This window comes from Maniola jurtina, chromosome 5 (assembly GCF_905333055.1).
Source record: "Maniola jurtina chromosome 5, ilManJurt1.1, whole genome shotgun sequence".
Taxonomy (NCBI): Eukaryota; Metazoa; Arthropoda; class Insecta; order Lepidoptera; family Nymphalidae; genus Maniola; species Maniola jurtina.
In genome coordinates, this window is record NC_060033.1 from 10,071,848 (window position 1) to 10,087,409 (window position 15,562).

Consider the following 15,562-nt stretch of genomic DNA (forward strand, 5'->3'; position numbering starts at 1 on the left):
TGGATGTTATATAAAATGTAATTGTATCGTGATATAACAAACGGAAACTCGCAAGGCGCCCCTGTGAGCGGCTGGCCTTGAAGGTCGGACGCGCAGGCTGCATTTTGTAACAAACCATAAAAGTTTACCATAAGACGTCAAGCAATTTAATGCACAGCCCATAAATATACAGAGGCTTATGTTAAATAAATAAATAATATATTTTTTTCAATACAAAGAAGTTAATATACAAAGGTAGTGTGTTAGTAACAATAATTATTCCTTATGATTATGTTAGTGACAAAGTAAATAATAGCATTCCGTGGCAACTCTAGTCTAAATGTTTCGCTATTGGGTAGCCTATCCTATTCCTTATTGCACCCAGAATTTGCACTCTGTTGTGACTGCTACGAAAGCGCTGTAGTGGGCCATCTTTTTACTGATATAATGGCATGAAAGCCATCAGTCCTGGCTTTTGTGAAAGTAGGTATGTGAAAACGTCTACGCCTTTCTTACGAGTATAGGTACATTTATCGCTGAGTTGTTCGAAAGAAATACAAAAATTAAAGTGAAACTAATTACCTAATAATGACAGGAATCCTATGGAATTTCATAAGATACCTAACTAAAACCTACGGATCAACTATTAATGTCAGAGCAAACTACCTATCTATGTCATCATAAATACATAGGTGCAGTAGGTAAGTTTTTAGGGTTCCGTGCCCAAAGGGTAAAAACGGAGCCCTAGTTATGTCACTTTGCTGTCTGTTTGTCTGTCTACACAAACAAGTACAAATATATTTTCTATTTTTTATCTTAAAAAAATAAGGGGGGCATTAAATTTGTCAGTTTTAGGCCATTGTTGTGACGGCTATCTCAAAAACTAAACTAGTTAGGAATATGAAATTTTGGTATATTGTGTACCATAATACCTAAGAAATACTGGAAACAACGATTTTTTAAATAGGTAGTTTGTAAGCTGAGACCAAAACAAATGAACATTTTTTGGATTTTTCTTTCACGGTTTATTACCATGTTCTAGCTCGGAAAAGAAATATTTCATACACCTAAAATATTATGTTCATAATTATGTACGGAACCCTAAAAGAGCGAGGCCCGACTCACAGCCGACCGGTTTTTTTAAGTGTTGACTCTATGACTTTTTACTCTATTACGTTATATACGCGAGCGTTCTTCTGAACTTTTTGCCGTGGCGAAGCTCGCTCGGGCGAGGGGTAACAACCGTTTTATGCGTCTGCATGATTTCAGCGCAGCCCTTAGACACGCCCTCGAAGGCCCGAACAGAGAAAAAGCTATTATATTAAAAAAAACAATATTATATGTGAGAAAAGGTATCCGGCTAATTTATTAATTTACCAATAACTTAAATCTACAAGTACCTGTATATAATATACAAGAAGTCTGATTGATTGATATAATAACCAGCTCAAAACGGTTCTAGTACGTTATATCTTTAACTTAGACCGCCACTAAGTAACTGTAGCGGTAGTAGGTTCCTATTTGTACTAAATATCTGCCCAACGAAGATCCTGTATTGACTTCCCAACGACACTTCCTGAAGCACTCGCTGACCTGAGTGGCATGCTTGAATTCTGGAGAGATTCGTTTTTTTTTTTTGTATTATAAACCTATTGGTAAGCTCTCAGAAGACATCTTATTGGAGATATCTCTCAACAAGTTTAAAGTTTTATAAAACGCAAACTTATTGAAAAATCCTATTATAATGTGAAGGATTATTTAAACGACAAATAAAGTTTGGAAGTTGCCTTAACTCACTTTAACAGTTTTGGTAGTTCCAACAAGATTTAAGTTTTATTGTGAAATGGTGATAGTAAGAAAAATCCCCGGCTGAGTTTTTTTGTACTGAGCTAATAACAAGTATGAAATGGAAAACGCACTAGGTACTAAATTAATTCCGTTGTTAGTAGCACAATAATAAAATCTACAGCTACTGTTCAACGAACAGCTGTTTTTGTTACTTGCTGCTAACAACTCAATAGACCGTTGACGCCATATTTTGTATTCAAAACTCCTGCAGCCTTTCTACATACGACTATGGCATTGTTTAGAAAAAAATAATAAATCTTGCTCGATTTAAAAACAATGTAAATTGTAAACCATTTGAAATTCAAAATCGCCAGCATTTCATCTGTTAACAAGTTTACACGTAGCCATTAGCATTCAGACCTCGGGGGCAACAGGAAAAAGAATATGGTGAATGCAATAAAACACTGTAGGGTTAACCCTACAAGGGCTCTTTGTAAGGTGTGCTTTAGGGTTGATTGTTATTTACGTATACTTATTCAATTGTATCATAATAATAGGTATGGTTTTCGAGGGAACTAATTTACCAGGCGTCACTCGATATAGTCAGTTCATAAGGCGATTACAAATTAAATTTGACCACCAAGAAGCCATTTTCATTTGTATACCTATCTTAAAAAATTAGAGTTTTAATCGACCCAAATAGGATTCGAAAAGACCTCAAGGTTTGCTAGACATCCCCTTTCCCTTCTTCTTTTCATTAGTGACTGTTTGTCTTACCAGTTGGCATTTGGCTGTGTTAGCCAATTTACTTTGCCAATGTCGCGTAGCTTGGAGAAACTATATCTCTTATCGCCCCAGTTTTAATGATTGTGTCATACAGAAACCCTTACTTTACTACTATATATAATTACTAGTGGCGAAGAATATAAACTAATTCTATGTACAAGTTAATAGGCCTGACCTTTCCCTCCTTTCCACAACACATGAATTATGTAACGACCCAATGGTTGAACTTTGTAAGGACACAGTTTATTACAGTTTTTGTAAGAGAAAGTTGTTGATTAGATTGATTGTTGTAGGTTGGTTGAATGAGTGGCATTTGACTCTCACATTGAAATTAATAGCTTAGGTACCTATTATAGAGTTATTAGACCGTAGTTGTCATGATTGTAAATACGTCACCATGCCTTTTCCTTTCGTGCCTCTTATCATCATCATCACGATTCATCACAACAGACAAGGTGTACTTATTACATTACATTACAAAGCGACTTAAAACGGAATTTCAATTAGAGATGAGCGGACTAGCACGAAATAGTAAAATAAAAAACAATTGTTTTCCATGAATCAAATCTATTCAAAATAGGTAAGTAGGTGCCATTGTATTTTTTTTGACTGTTAATTGATGAATATGTAAGATACCTAATGTATCTGTAAGATACCTAATGGTGATATTTAATTAAGTTAACTTAAAACTAAAGCTGGGTGGGTTCCAAACTCGCCCTGGTCTGAGAGCCCACAATAAACTCGCCGGGTATTCTTTTAATCATCACCATTAATTTTGAGCATTCTCCTTTATCATTGTTTTTCAAATCGCATCAAAAGATTTTTTAGTCAAATAAACTTTTACAAGTGGTTTTGAATCGTCAAAAGCATCTACCACTGCACTGGTATCAGCGACAAAGCTGCACCCGCCAGTGTAAGCGACTGTAGACGAGTGCAAACCTAACTTTGTCTCTACCTATGATAAATATTGGCTTATTCTAATAATAATAATCATGTGAGCTTCTGCAAACTGGATCGTACATCGTAGCAGAGATCAGGTGTCGCTATGCTTCTTGTATTGTTTTCTCGGTCGCCAATGAGGCATCACCTCATTTATAACTTGACGTGCCTTTTGCACCATCGTACTCTGCTTGACACCAATATAGTATTACTTCTTTTGATTTTTTATTTGTATTTATTCTTTATTTTTTATTTGTATTGCCCGCGACTTCGTCCACTTAAGTTTCGGGTTCTCAAAAATCTAGTGGATACTCTTGAATTTTCCGAGATAAATTAAAGAGTTTCTACACGGGATTAGCCTATTAAGCCCCGGGGAAAAGTTAGCTGAAATACATACAGACAGATACATTCGCATTTATAATATTCGTATAATTTATTTCTTACTTTTACGTAATAAGTAGAGACGTGAAATTTACCTATCTATTAACAAACAACAAATAACAAAAAATTCAAAATGGCTGCCATCAAAATTAAAAAAAATTAAGTGTTATTTCTTGAATGATGGTACGGAACCCTTCGTGCGCGAGTCCGACACTCCCTCGACCGATTTTTTTACTTTGACTATCAGTTTAAACATACATTTTAAAATATTTTCTATTGATTAAAATGATTATCATTGCAGAATTAGTTGCACAACAATCCATCTTAAACTAAACAGAATAACAAGTAGAGATCAAATTGTATTGACTATTGATCTAGGTTGAAAATGATAGATGACTTCTCCAATTTGCAACTTGGTAGGTACTAGGTACCTAGTTAATCAGATTGAATGGAGTTTTTATTTACAACCGTGATCTGTACCTGACTGTGAAAGGTCAAGTATGATAATATTCACGTTAAGAACTGCAGCGCCTTCATATTATATCTAAGATCTGTAGAATAGTTTGTCCGCGTGGATTTAAGTAGTTTAAAAATTTTGTTTTGCGGATAAAAATTCGGCACGTGTATCTGAGTGTAAGCTATGTTTGTCTTTCATCAAGATCGGTATAGTGACTAAGCCGTAAAAAGAAATCCGACAGTCTTCGAGATCCAGATGGAACTTCTCAAAATCCTTTCTAAGTGGGGGTTATAGGAAACCTACATGCCATGAAATATCATTTAGTTTCATCTTCAAGTGTTTGTTATAGTCCAAAGCCGAAAGGCTTTCGCATCGCGATTACCCTAGACCAGAGCCTAGGCAATTCTCAATTCACAAAGTGATGATGTGCCATGCGCCGGCGTTTGGGTTATGGACTATAATATGATTAGATGACCGCCTATAAGCAAGTACAGTGTGGGACGCCCTCGAGCACAATGGACTGATGATATAAAGCGGCTGGCGGGAAGTGGCTCGATGAGAAAGGCTGAGGACCGGGTGTGGTGCTCTTTAGGGACGGCCTATGTGTGATGATGATGATGATGATGATAAATAAATATGTATTTCTTTTTCGCAGGCTGGTTTTCGGCGTGTGGGTGTCGCGGCGGGGCTCTCGCGACGCCCCGGGGCTCCATCGCGGCGCTGCTCCGGAGTAGAGCCTTCGCGCTCGTGTCGCCGCGTGCCATCTCCGCCTATAGAGCAAGGCCTACTTCTGGTAATATGTATATATGTTTTCTTCTTCTTCTTCTTTTCTTCTTTGCTGGCTTTTTGTAGTGCCAGCCCAGCACAATGCACTTCGCCGGTGTCGAGTAGCTTGAGGGAAGCACATAGGAGATTAGTCTATGTTTTTGAAACTATGTGTCTATTTTACTACTGGATCTTGCATAAACTGTTATCAGTTTCGTCCTAATCTATATTTAAAAGGTCATTCAAAAAGGGTTTAACTAACTCAAAAGGGTCACATAATTTGTGAACGTCGACCGCAGTTTTTTTTCTTAAACTAATCTAGTATTGGAGTCGAATTATGGGAAAGTTCGGGTTAGTTTGGGAATTTATAATTTCTAAATCGCGTCTGGTTTGGTGGGCGACCGTGGCTGATTTGTTATTTATCACCCTACTAGTATCAGCAAAGCGATTTTAATAACTGGTAAGGAGTTTGGATTTAATGAAAACTGCAATCCATGTATTCATTCTGATATGTGTGGTCGTGTTTAAGATGGAAACGAACTAGCCTGAAGTCCATACGACTACTAAGTTTTTACACGGCATCGTTCCTCAGAAACATACGTCTTACACCAGCAACCTTTGTTCCAGAAAGTGGTAGAGTGGGTGCGCAATACGAGAGAGCAGCAGCGCGGCCGGGGACACCGTTGAGGCTGGCGGGCGTCTTCGCGGACGGCAGCAAAGCAAAAGCACCGAAGTATGCCCAACTCATCGATCCGCAAGGAAATGTGAGTTGTCTAGAATCTAGATAATTTTTAGGTTTCCGTACTCGAAGGGGCCATCCGTCTGTCTGCCGTAATACATATTTAAAAAATTTAAAAGTACTTAGTGGTTTATTAGAAATGTTTCTTTTCATTATAAAATATCTTCTTCTCGATATAAAAATCATTCCTTGTCTATATAATTGAGAAAAACTTCGTCTTCGGGTGTTTGTTCAAAGATCGGCAGCCAGCTTCTTAGTTTTTATTAGATGGGTAGGATATTTGTGTCTGTTCTTCTTGAGAAGAAAGACAAGACAGGGCTCATTATATTATACTTCTTCTTTTTAGTACCTAAGTATCGTTTATTTTATTGATATAATATCTAAATGGCCAATAATTTTCCTATAACTTCACGATCGCTCAGTTTTTATGAACGTCTGTTTTTATCTTCAAAAAGGCAGAGCAAAATTGTGTTTCTATTAACTATAAACGGCGGGGTGGAAACACGCGAGCTGAACTTTATTACTGAACTAATATCGATTAATCAACTACATCACGAGAGCACCGAACAATGCAAAGCGAAAAAATCGATGTTCCAGTAACAATGGTTCTCGATTATGATTCGACTGTTTGTCGAATTTAAATCTTACCTATCTCTTTAATATGTTTTTAAACCATACCTACCTAATACCTCCATAATGAATGGAAAATATATTTTTATTATATCCGGTTTGTAAAAATAAATTAATTTTTCATTTTTTTTTTCAATTAAAGTCAATAAATTTTTATCATGGCACAGCTATTTAACAGATACCGTAATATCCAACATCCATCCATCTATGGTGCTCCATCTTTGGCCACTTTTTGTGACTTTCTAGAAAATTGGTTGACACACTAATAAATATATCGATATGAAATTATGTAGGTTTTATTGATATTGATGTGGTAGCTAAGTATATACAAATTACTGACAGTTATCTTGAAAACCTTTCAAAAATATAATGATTTCATGCATTGTACTATAAATAATGTTACGTCCAGACTCAGTTTCTCTCAACATTTCTGCACTATACTTGTAACTATTAGATACTCCTATTTCTATATAAATAAGAGCTATGTTAGAAAGACAAAATATTTCCTAATCCGCCCACGTTTATAATTATCAAAAAGACAATTTGGACCGTACCTAGGCCTAATTCGCTACTGTATTTTAACAACTACAGACAGACGGTTGAATAAAGTTAGCAAATGAACTAGAAATTATTATTAGTACCTATTGAAACAAAAATAGTTTATTTCTATTATTGTACAAAAATCTCTCTCATAAAGTTGGTATCTCTACGATAATGGGTACAATATTACCTAGGGTATATAATATAAATGCTGGAACAACTATTAATGCCAAATTGTCTTTTTACTTATGAAACACACAAGCTTAGTAGGCTAGTACAAAATTACACTGGGCCAAAAAGTTGACATTATTTCTACATGACTGTTATGAAAAAAATGATTCTCATTTTTTGTAAGACCTTTTTATTTCTTAGTACCGACATAACCTCCTGATTTAACAAAACCTCTCAAATAGTTCAAGCATTATAAGAGGTACTTACCTAATAGAAATCTATATTTTATTCATTTCTCTTACATTTAATTCCGTGGTAAGGCACAGGATTTTCCAATTTAAATCCCTATAGAAAACGTCTTCGTACTTTATTGTATTCTAAGATGTTTAAAGTAAAGGCTTCATTATATAAAATCGCCATTCCCCGCGCCGGCCGCCATTTGCAATGAAATTAAAAAGAAGTACCTCCTTACACTCGAAAGAACATTAAGTACTCTTTGTCTATTTTGCTTCGACAACCCATAGTAACGCACAGCAGGATCTCGACAGTAAAGATCTCGCAAAATAAAACAAACAATCCAAACAAACGAAAACAAACCGTATTTCAACTGGATAACGCTCAAACAGAACGCAAAATTAAGTTAAGAATCCTATTGCAGTGCAAAGCTATTTTTACAATTGGAAATAGAAAAGTCAACTTTATTGCGTTGTGGTAGAGAGTATAGAAAACGCACGGAGAGTCCTTTTGTACATTTCTGCAATGTGAGGGCAGTGTCCTCGGTGAACCGTGTTGCTAGGACGACGGAATAGGGCTGTCACGATTTTTACTTTTTTTTCTTGTTTAAGAGAAAATATGTACTATGTGAGAGGACTTTAGAGAAAATATTGATTGAGTTTTCCATATTTTATTAAATTGTTTTCTTATGTATACGGCTTCCTTACGAAAATATTTCGCGTCGATTTACTTAGTTTTTTTAAATCTCGTAGTGTCTCTGTTTTCCCGCCCCCGCTCAACCTGCCTACGAAAATCCCGTCAATATCGGTCGGTCTCTACGATCAACCTAGATAAACAAGCAGACAGACAAGCAAAAAATGTCTAGATTTCCATCTTCGCAGCTATAAAGTGCTCCAATAACAAAACAGTTCAATATTTCATCCAATCCACAGACCTCTAATAATACAAGTACGCTGGGCGTTTGATAGATTTGGGCGATTGCCGATCTGTTTTTGAAGCAACTTGAATTTCGCCATTTTGGCGCTGATAACAGCAGTGAGCATCATTTGAACGTGCTCGCAACTAAATGTTAGTAATGAGACATCTGTCAGCATAGTGTCAACACGAAGACCATTAGGCACAAAGTGTCAGTTTTAATATTACTTCCTTTCATGATGACTTTCTTGGGAAAATAGTGCAGTGGTTCCCCTTGCCTTCTGCACCAGACATTTTAGGAGTAATTTGATTCCAATGTAGCCTCTTCTACCCAGTTGCCTGGATGAGTGTGTGATGGATATACCGTCATTGGTCGGTCGCTAGAGTTTCGTCTGTTGTCTAGTCCACCACGTGCCACGACCGCTATGTCAAGACTCAAGAGTGTAACGACAAAGAAGTTAACTTTAATTCCCGGTACCCTCGGTAGTGAGACGCCTCGGATCGGCACATAATATAACTGTCATTTTGTATTGCACATCTCTTCTAGCATACTTGTATATGGCCATTTCAGTGATCCAGCCCTATTACAACAGACGCATGCGAAAAATGATGCACTCCATTTTGTTTACGGCATAATGAGGTTAATTATGTAAGAGCTTATCGGATAGCCGCGAGCTATTCCCAAAGCGCACGACTGCAAGACGAATGGTAAGAAATGGTAATGGGGTGTAAGTGAGTCGTGTTGAATTAGCTCTTTCTTGTTACATTCTTTGGTGTTAGTATGTAAATTGTTCTTTATATCGTTTAACGTGTTTCAAATTATTATATTTTAGTCTTATTAAACATTACATTTCAGTTCGTCATAGGTAGGCAAGTTCCTTCATTCAAGTTCCTTAAATGAATACTTATATGTGAATAAATAGAAGTTTATTTCAACGAACGAAAACACGTAAAGGGAATTATGCTAAGTATTACCAATTATAAATATGTGAATCACTACTGCGTGATTTCTACACCAGCTGAAACCTTACTGCAGCGTTTCACATAACAGCAGTCGAGCCTACTGGCCCTAAAGTCTCGACGATTCTTCATTTCAGCCCAGGTTCTAAAGTCTCAAGGCTAGTAAATCCGGTGCTATACTGTGACGATAGTCGATCGCTTGTGACCTCTAATTGTGATAATCTCAATTTTTTGCTAAGGTAGTCGTAGGTAGTAGGTAGGTACCTACTGCCGGTACGATGCCATATAGAAATAATAATTTCTAAGAATCAGGGATATGGATTTATTAAATCAAGTCGTCTTTGAAAAGTCCAATACATTTTTGAACCAAAACTAAGAATAGGTAGGTAGGTACTTAAAAAATCTGCAAGAACATTTTTCGTGGCGCTTTCGTGCTATAATTTATTATGAACAAGATCCCTCGATGCCTTTCAAATTTCAAAGTATTTCTACCCGCCCTTGAAAGGTCACTTAGGTAAAATTTTGCGGGTTAGTTAGGATTAGCTCAAAGGGACGGATCCATCCCATCCCATAAAATATAATGAATAAATTCTTAGAATAACAATAATGTCTGTCGTGACTCGGGACTGAGGTTGTATAAAAAAGTTATAGTTATTAAAGTGATCAGTAATGTAAAGTAAAGGAAGAAATAATATTCTAGGGACGATTTATTTGCTGAAGTTGGCGTCCGAGGGAGCTATAGTGTGATACCACGTAGTCCAACCATACTCGTATGTATTCTAATTTCTAGTTTACACGAGAAGGAAGTGAAACTTTAAATATATGAAAAAAAAAAAGAAGACCGTCATCTTAGATTTAGAAATGAACATCATTTTCATAACTAGGTAGGACCCCGAACGCCTCAAAAATAACACCCAACATAATGACGATTTTAGAAAAAAATTGTCGGCCATCTTGGATTTTATGCCATTTAGGCCATTCTAAAAGAGATATGCCAGTTCGATTTAAGATGATAGATTTTTGGTACTTACATTTTATTAGTGGGTCGCAACATTGTAGCTAAAGTAAATTATAAAGACATTACTGTAACAAATTACTTAATGCTCGCACACAACGTAATTACATCCCATCATGCCCCTTTAATTATAGAGCTGGGAGAAAAAAAGTAGTTCATTACTAACTGACATGCGCATGCTCTACTATTTTTAACACTTAGACAAAGACAAAATATACAAATAGATAAGTAGGTATACCTTCATATTAAAGTATACTTTTTCTAATGATATACGCACGCACGCAATAAGTATATTATATGGCTCATAAGTAGATACGATAGATTTTGATATCTAGTTCTTACCCACTGTAGCTAGGTAAGTATTCACTTGAATATTTCTTTATTTTTCAGTGTAGGTTCCAATCTTAACACCAATAAAAATATAATTATTGATCTATATTAAGCAGGTATAATATTTTGTATCAGGAGACGTTTCTGAACTTTTCGAAGAAGAAAAGTCTGTCTGAACATGTCAAAAGTCCAAAGTCAAATCATTTATTCAAATTGAGTACCACTGTACACTTTCTGATTGTCAATTGCTGAATTTGCAATACAATGATGTAGTGGTGATAAGTAATTACGTATGTATTAACTTAAAACTAAAGCTACGAGGGTTCCAAACGCACTCAGGTCTGAGAAGAGTTACATGTTTTATGTGACAGGCCTAAAGCCTTCAGTCGTGAGTCGTGACCAATGATATTATATTAGTATTAAGAAATGCGTGCTTATTAATAAAATAAGGAGAAATGTACTTGCGAGTATCATAAACAATGCCATCTGATAGCAAAAGAAAGTACGATTTACAATCTAATTAGCAGAAATAGTTGAGTTCAAAATAGTAAAACAATAGATGGGGCATTTATATTCTGTGACAGTTTTTATGGTCACGTTTCGACCACGGTCAGTCTGGTACAGTTGGGGCATTCGATATTTTATAAGCATCGCACGAATGTACATATATATGTAGTTATAATATAAACTAGCACATACAGAGTATACAATTTATTGAAATTCAAACCTTACAGTGGTAACACAAGGACTAAGTTCTCTTATAGGAGCGACCAAGATAACTTTGTGGACTCGGCTGTGACCGACATTTATTTGCAGTTACAACTAATAATTGACGTTATATATACGTCCTTATTTCTTGGAAATAGGAGTGTTAACATCATTTTCGGGACTGCAAACAATTATAATGGTCTCTGGCTTTGTTTCGGTCAACTTTGAACCATATTAGGAAGGCTGATATTCACAGGGTGCCGTGTCAGTTTATTACAGTTCCGTTATGTATGTGAACTATTTATTCGGTGGAAAATCTCAAACCTAATTTCACCTAATACCTACTGGTAATGGCACTGGTCAAATATTGGTGTAAATTCTCGGCCGAAGCATTAATAGACTCAATACGAAGCTCCATATTTATCAAAGCTGGAAACTCTTTACAAATTTTGTTACAAGTAAAACTTTTCTAAATACAACTTGAAATATTAGATGATGCTGCCAATTTTAAACTGTGTCATTGTAAATGCGAGAATTTCCTTAGGTAATCTCCTTTAGTGCTTTTGTGTTGCTGATCTACATTAATGTAACGCCATTTCTCTCCATACATTGACAATTCCTTGCTAAACCTCCTGCATTTTTTAGTAGACGCTGATTTGGATAGCCATGTTATGACGGCATTCTTACCATATTCCTCCAAATCTAATGTCCCATGTCTGGAAACTATTGTCCCATCAACTTTCATCACCAACAAATGAGGGATGCATGTGATGTTGTAAAAGTATTTTAGAACGGGTATTAAGGGATCAGAGTATTTAAGAGTGAACCAATTCGCTTGGTTTTCGTAAGACTTCTGCATCTCCTCTTCGGTGTCGTCCAAAGGTACATAAATTACCTCGATAGGAACGTTGACGAATTTGACGTTTTCAAAAATTTGGTAGAATTTCTCGATGAGCCCGTCCTTGTTGATCTTGTGGGCTGTGAAAAGTAGAGCAACGATATCTGCGTTTGCTTCGAGCCATTCGAAAGGTATCCGGTCCATGTTTTTGTTGAAAACCGCAGCTTCGTTAAGCCAGTTGTAGGGCTTGAAAACACAATCGTTCGGTTCCATTTTCGGACGAGATTTATAGAAAATATCAGATGTTATAATAAATCCGAAATGAAATATTTCGTCGACCTTTGCGATATGGAATACTTACTTATATGTTACGAGTTCAGGTTCAGAGTTGATTTGAGTTGAGCATCGATGGAGTTGAGAGAGTAATGAGTATGACACATGGTATGACACGTGTATGACAACTAAGATGACAATAACCAACAACAATGAGAGCGAGAGCATTGATGAAACATTATGAAATATCTCTATGAATGAGAGTGAGAACTTAGTGCAAGTAAATGCGTAAAGAATGACTTTGCACGCGCCATTTTAACTTGAAGTGTCAAATAATTTAAAAGTACGATTTTAGATTTTATTTTATAGGTGAAACGTACTTTTGATATGACAGTTGACCCACAGAGAATGGCGCGTGAGAAGTCATTTTGTAGGCACTATAGATTCCTTAATTTAGTGGCAATGTTGTATCCTTTGAAGAATCTTTGTATCCACTCGGTATCAGCAGTGACGGATTAAGACTACATGATGCCCTAAGCAATCCATGCCTGTGGGCCCCCCTATCCGTATGTCAACTAGAATCGGTCTTTAAACCTTTACCGCCAAAAACATTAGTTTTTTGTAAAATAAGATGTAACGTACTTTAGAAGTGGAGTAGGTGCGACAACAATAAAAACCAAAGCATAATTTATTTATTTATTGAAATGCGCCTTGCGGCTTTCGGAGGCGTTCGAATTGTCGAATGCACAAGCGGGCTGCGAGTAGGCAAGCTGGAGTGGGGTTATGACTAGGTCGGACTCTATGACAACTTAAAACGCGCGAATTTTCAAATTAGTCCTAGAAACTTTTTTTGGTGTGGTTTTTGGTGACTTGAGTGAGACGTGATGCCCTAAGGACGGATTTTGTTTGTGCTTCTTTTGGTACCTCTCAGACGTGATGCCCTAGGCAATTGCTAAATTTGATTAAGGGTTAATCCGTCACTGGGTATCAGTGCATCGCATAGTAGAAGTGGTAGAAGGTAGGTATTATATCTAGGTATATTGATGTGTCAGTGTTAAGGAAATAGGAACCTATTACTTCCTTAATCTATGAGTAATTTAATGATCAGTCTATCAAAAAATAATATTTTGATGATCATTGTTCCAGGACGAAGTAACCTGAATAAAAACAGAACAACGTGGCACAGCTTAGACTTAGATGTATGAAAAGCATTTTCCGTCGAGCAATAATAATAATTTTATTATTCTCGTAGCATGCTCGTAACATATAGAAGATGAACTAAAAGTTAAAAGAAAAAAACAATAATATATGCTTCATTAATACAGCTATTGCTGTGTCGCATGTAGCGATAGCAATCTAAATGAAACTGTATGTGACAATTACTATACGGCGACGTCTCATTAGCGGGTAGTCATAACATTTAAGTGACAAACTGGGTGATAAATAGGCGTGAAGTTGAACCTAAACTGTTTTGCATACAAGCTCAACTTTTTCTAACCTTTTTTGTTACATGGCAGTTGAGTTAGGGGTGTCACTTTAGGAAAGTTATTAAGGAAATTTTATTTTTGGTAATTTATTTGGCTTACATAAAGATAAGCTTTCAGTTTAGTTAAAAAATGGTACCTACGTAGGTACTTACTCTATTCAATAAATGACTGAAAGTGCGTGCTCTCTTCTAGTTATGCCGCTTGAGTTTCATATTTAAATTATTTGGTTTTATTTATACTTTTTGCACACACAAAGTAAACATTTCGACAAACATACAAGGATTTTAATCTAATCGCTGCAGTGTGTGAAGGCGGTCTTATAGCAAAAGCGATTATAATATCTCTATTTCAATGGAACCTAAGCTTAATTGTAGAATAGGAAAATCTTGGATTGACAATTATAAATTAAAATATTCAATATGTACATTATAATACGGATGATAATAAAGGAGTTCTTACTCGTTATAGCTTAGAAACTAAGCAATCAGTAATAAATACAATTTTTTTTATTTTAAAATCCAAGCGAGTGCCAGCCCTACCAGCTTTATAAGATCGATGAAGTAATGAACTTGCATTCGCATCAGATAAGCAGTTACACCATTGTATGAAACTTTATTTAGGTTAATATCAAACTTGTTGTACGCAAGTGTGCAAATGTTGCTTCCACGCCTCTGAGCCCGATAGATTTTACATACGTAGGTATCTAAGTGTATGCACGGAAAGAATAGTAGGTAGTTACAAGTGTCTATAACCTAACTAATTCTGGAAGATATAGACTTGAGCTAGTGTATGGTTGGTTTAGTAAATATGGTATTGTAGTATGGGTCACACATGAACTAATTGTATCATTTTTAGGCAATGCCATACCTACCTAAGTAATAAAAATATATCAAAACGCCAAGGGTATAAAAGTAACTTATTACCACATAGATTATATATTAGGCCCTGGTAAAAGATATGTCTTGATTTTTATTTATTTTATATATTTACTAATTACTAATTTTTAAAAATACTTTTGTAGTGATTTCATTGGTGCTTTACACGTAGATTTTGTAGAGCATCTGGATAAAAGTTTCACATGGCTATACTGATTTGTTTCATGGCAAAAAAAATTAACTTCAAAGGACAATAACTAACGCTCACTGGTTTACACGCAACGATGAATTTCTCTAGTATCTTGATATGCCAACTATTTCTGAGGAAATAAACAAGTCTCTTGTCCAAAAAGCATAAAGTTCGTCTTGCCAAGCTTCCAAAACCACTTGCCAAGCTAGAAGTGCTAGCTGCCCCAAGAGTAAAAAGATTAAAACGAGCTGACGTGCTCGATACCTATCTGATGGACGTTGGAGCAATGGGCTCCCTCGTTTTCAATAACTTTAGCATAAATAATCTGCTTATAGTCCCCCGACTGATTGCAGATAAATGATAGGAGAAAAAAATTACAATTTTTTTATCACAGCCAGATATTAAACTAAAAGCACAAAGTCTTACCCGGCCGCCCTATCAAGTACCATCTACAAAAATTCTATTTTTAATTACAAATATTTCATGTAGTCAAGTAGATAGGCCAACTTGAGTTTCTTATAGGTAATTAGTCAAGACTCTATCACGGCAGATCCTACTAAGA

At 36.0% G+C, this 15,562-nt stretch overlaps 2 protein-coding genes across 4 annotated transcripts in view; one reads left to right on the forward strand and one right to left on the reverse strand.

Annotated features, from left to right (window-relative positions):
• Positions 1–15,562, forward strand: part of LOC123865648 — a 131,846-nt gene that overhangs the window by 91,504 nt on the left and 24,780 nt on the right. For all 3 annotated transcript variants that reach the window (XR_006796013.1, XR_006796014.1, XM_045906830.1), the window contains exons 3-4: positions 4,986–5,123; positions 5,723–5,859. Coding sequence is in view for 1 of the 3 variants with exons in the window: in XM_045906830.1 (XP_045762786.1) it covers positions 4,986–5,123; positions 5,723–5,859 (275 nt within the window). In the remaining 2 variants the exon portion in view is untranslated. The remainder of the gene's footprint in view (positions 1–4,985; positions 5,124–5,722; positions 5,860–15,562) is intronic.
• Positions 11,326–12,632, reverse strand: LOC123865661. The gene has a single exon (XM_045906857.1). It carries the CDS (start codon positions 12,446–12,448, stop codon positions 11,855–11,857), a length of 594 nt encoding a protein of 197 aa, XP_045762813.1. The 5' UTR covers positions 12,449–12,632; the 3' UTR covers positions 11,326–11,854.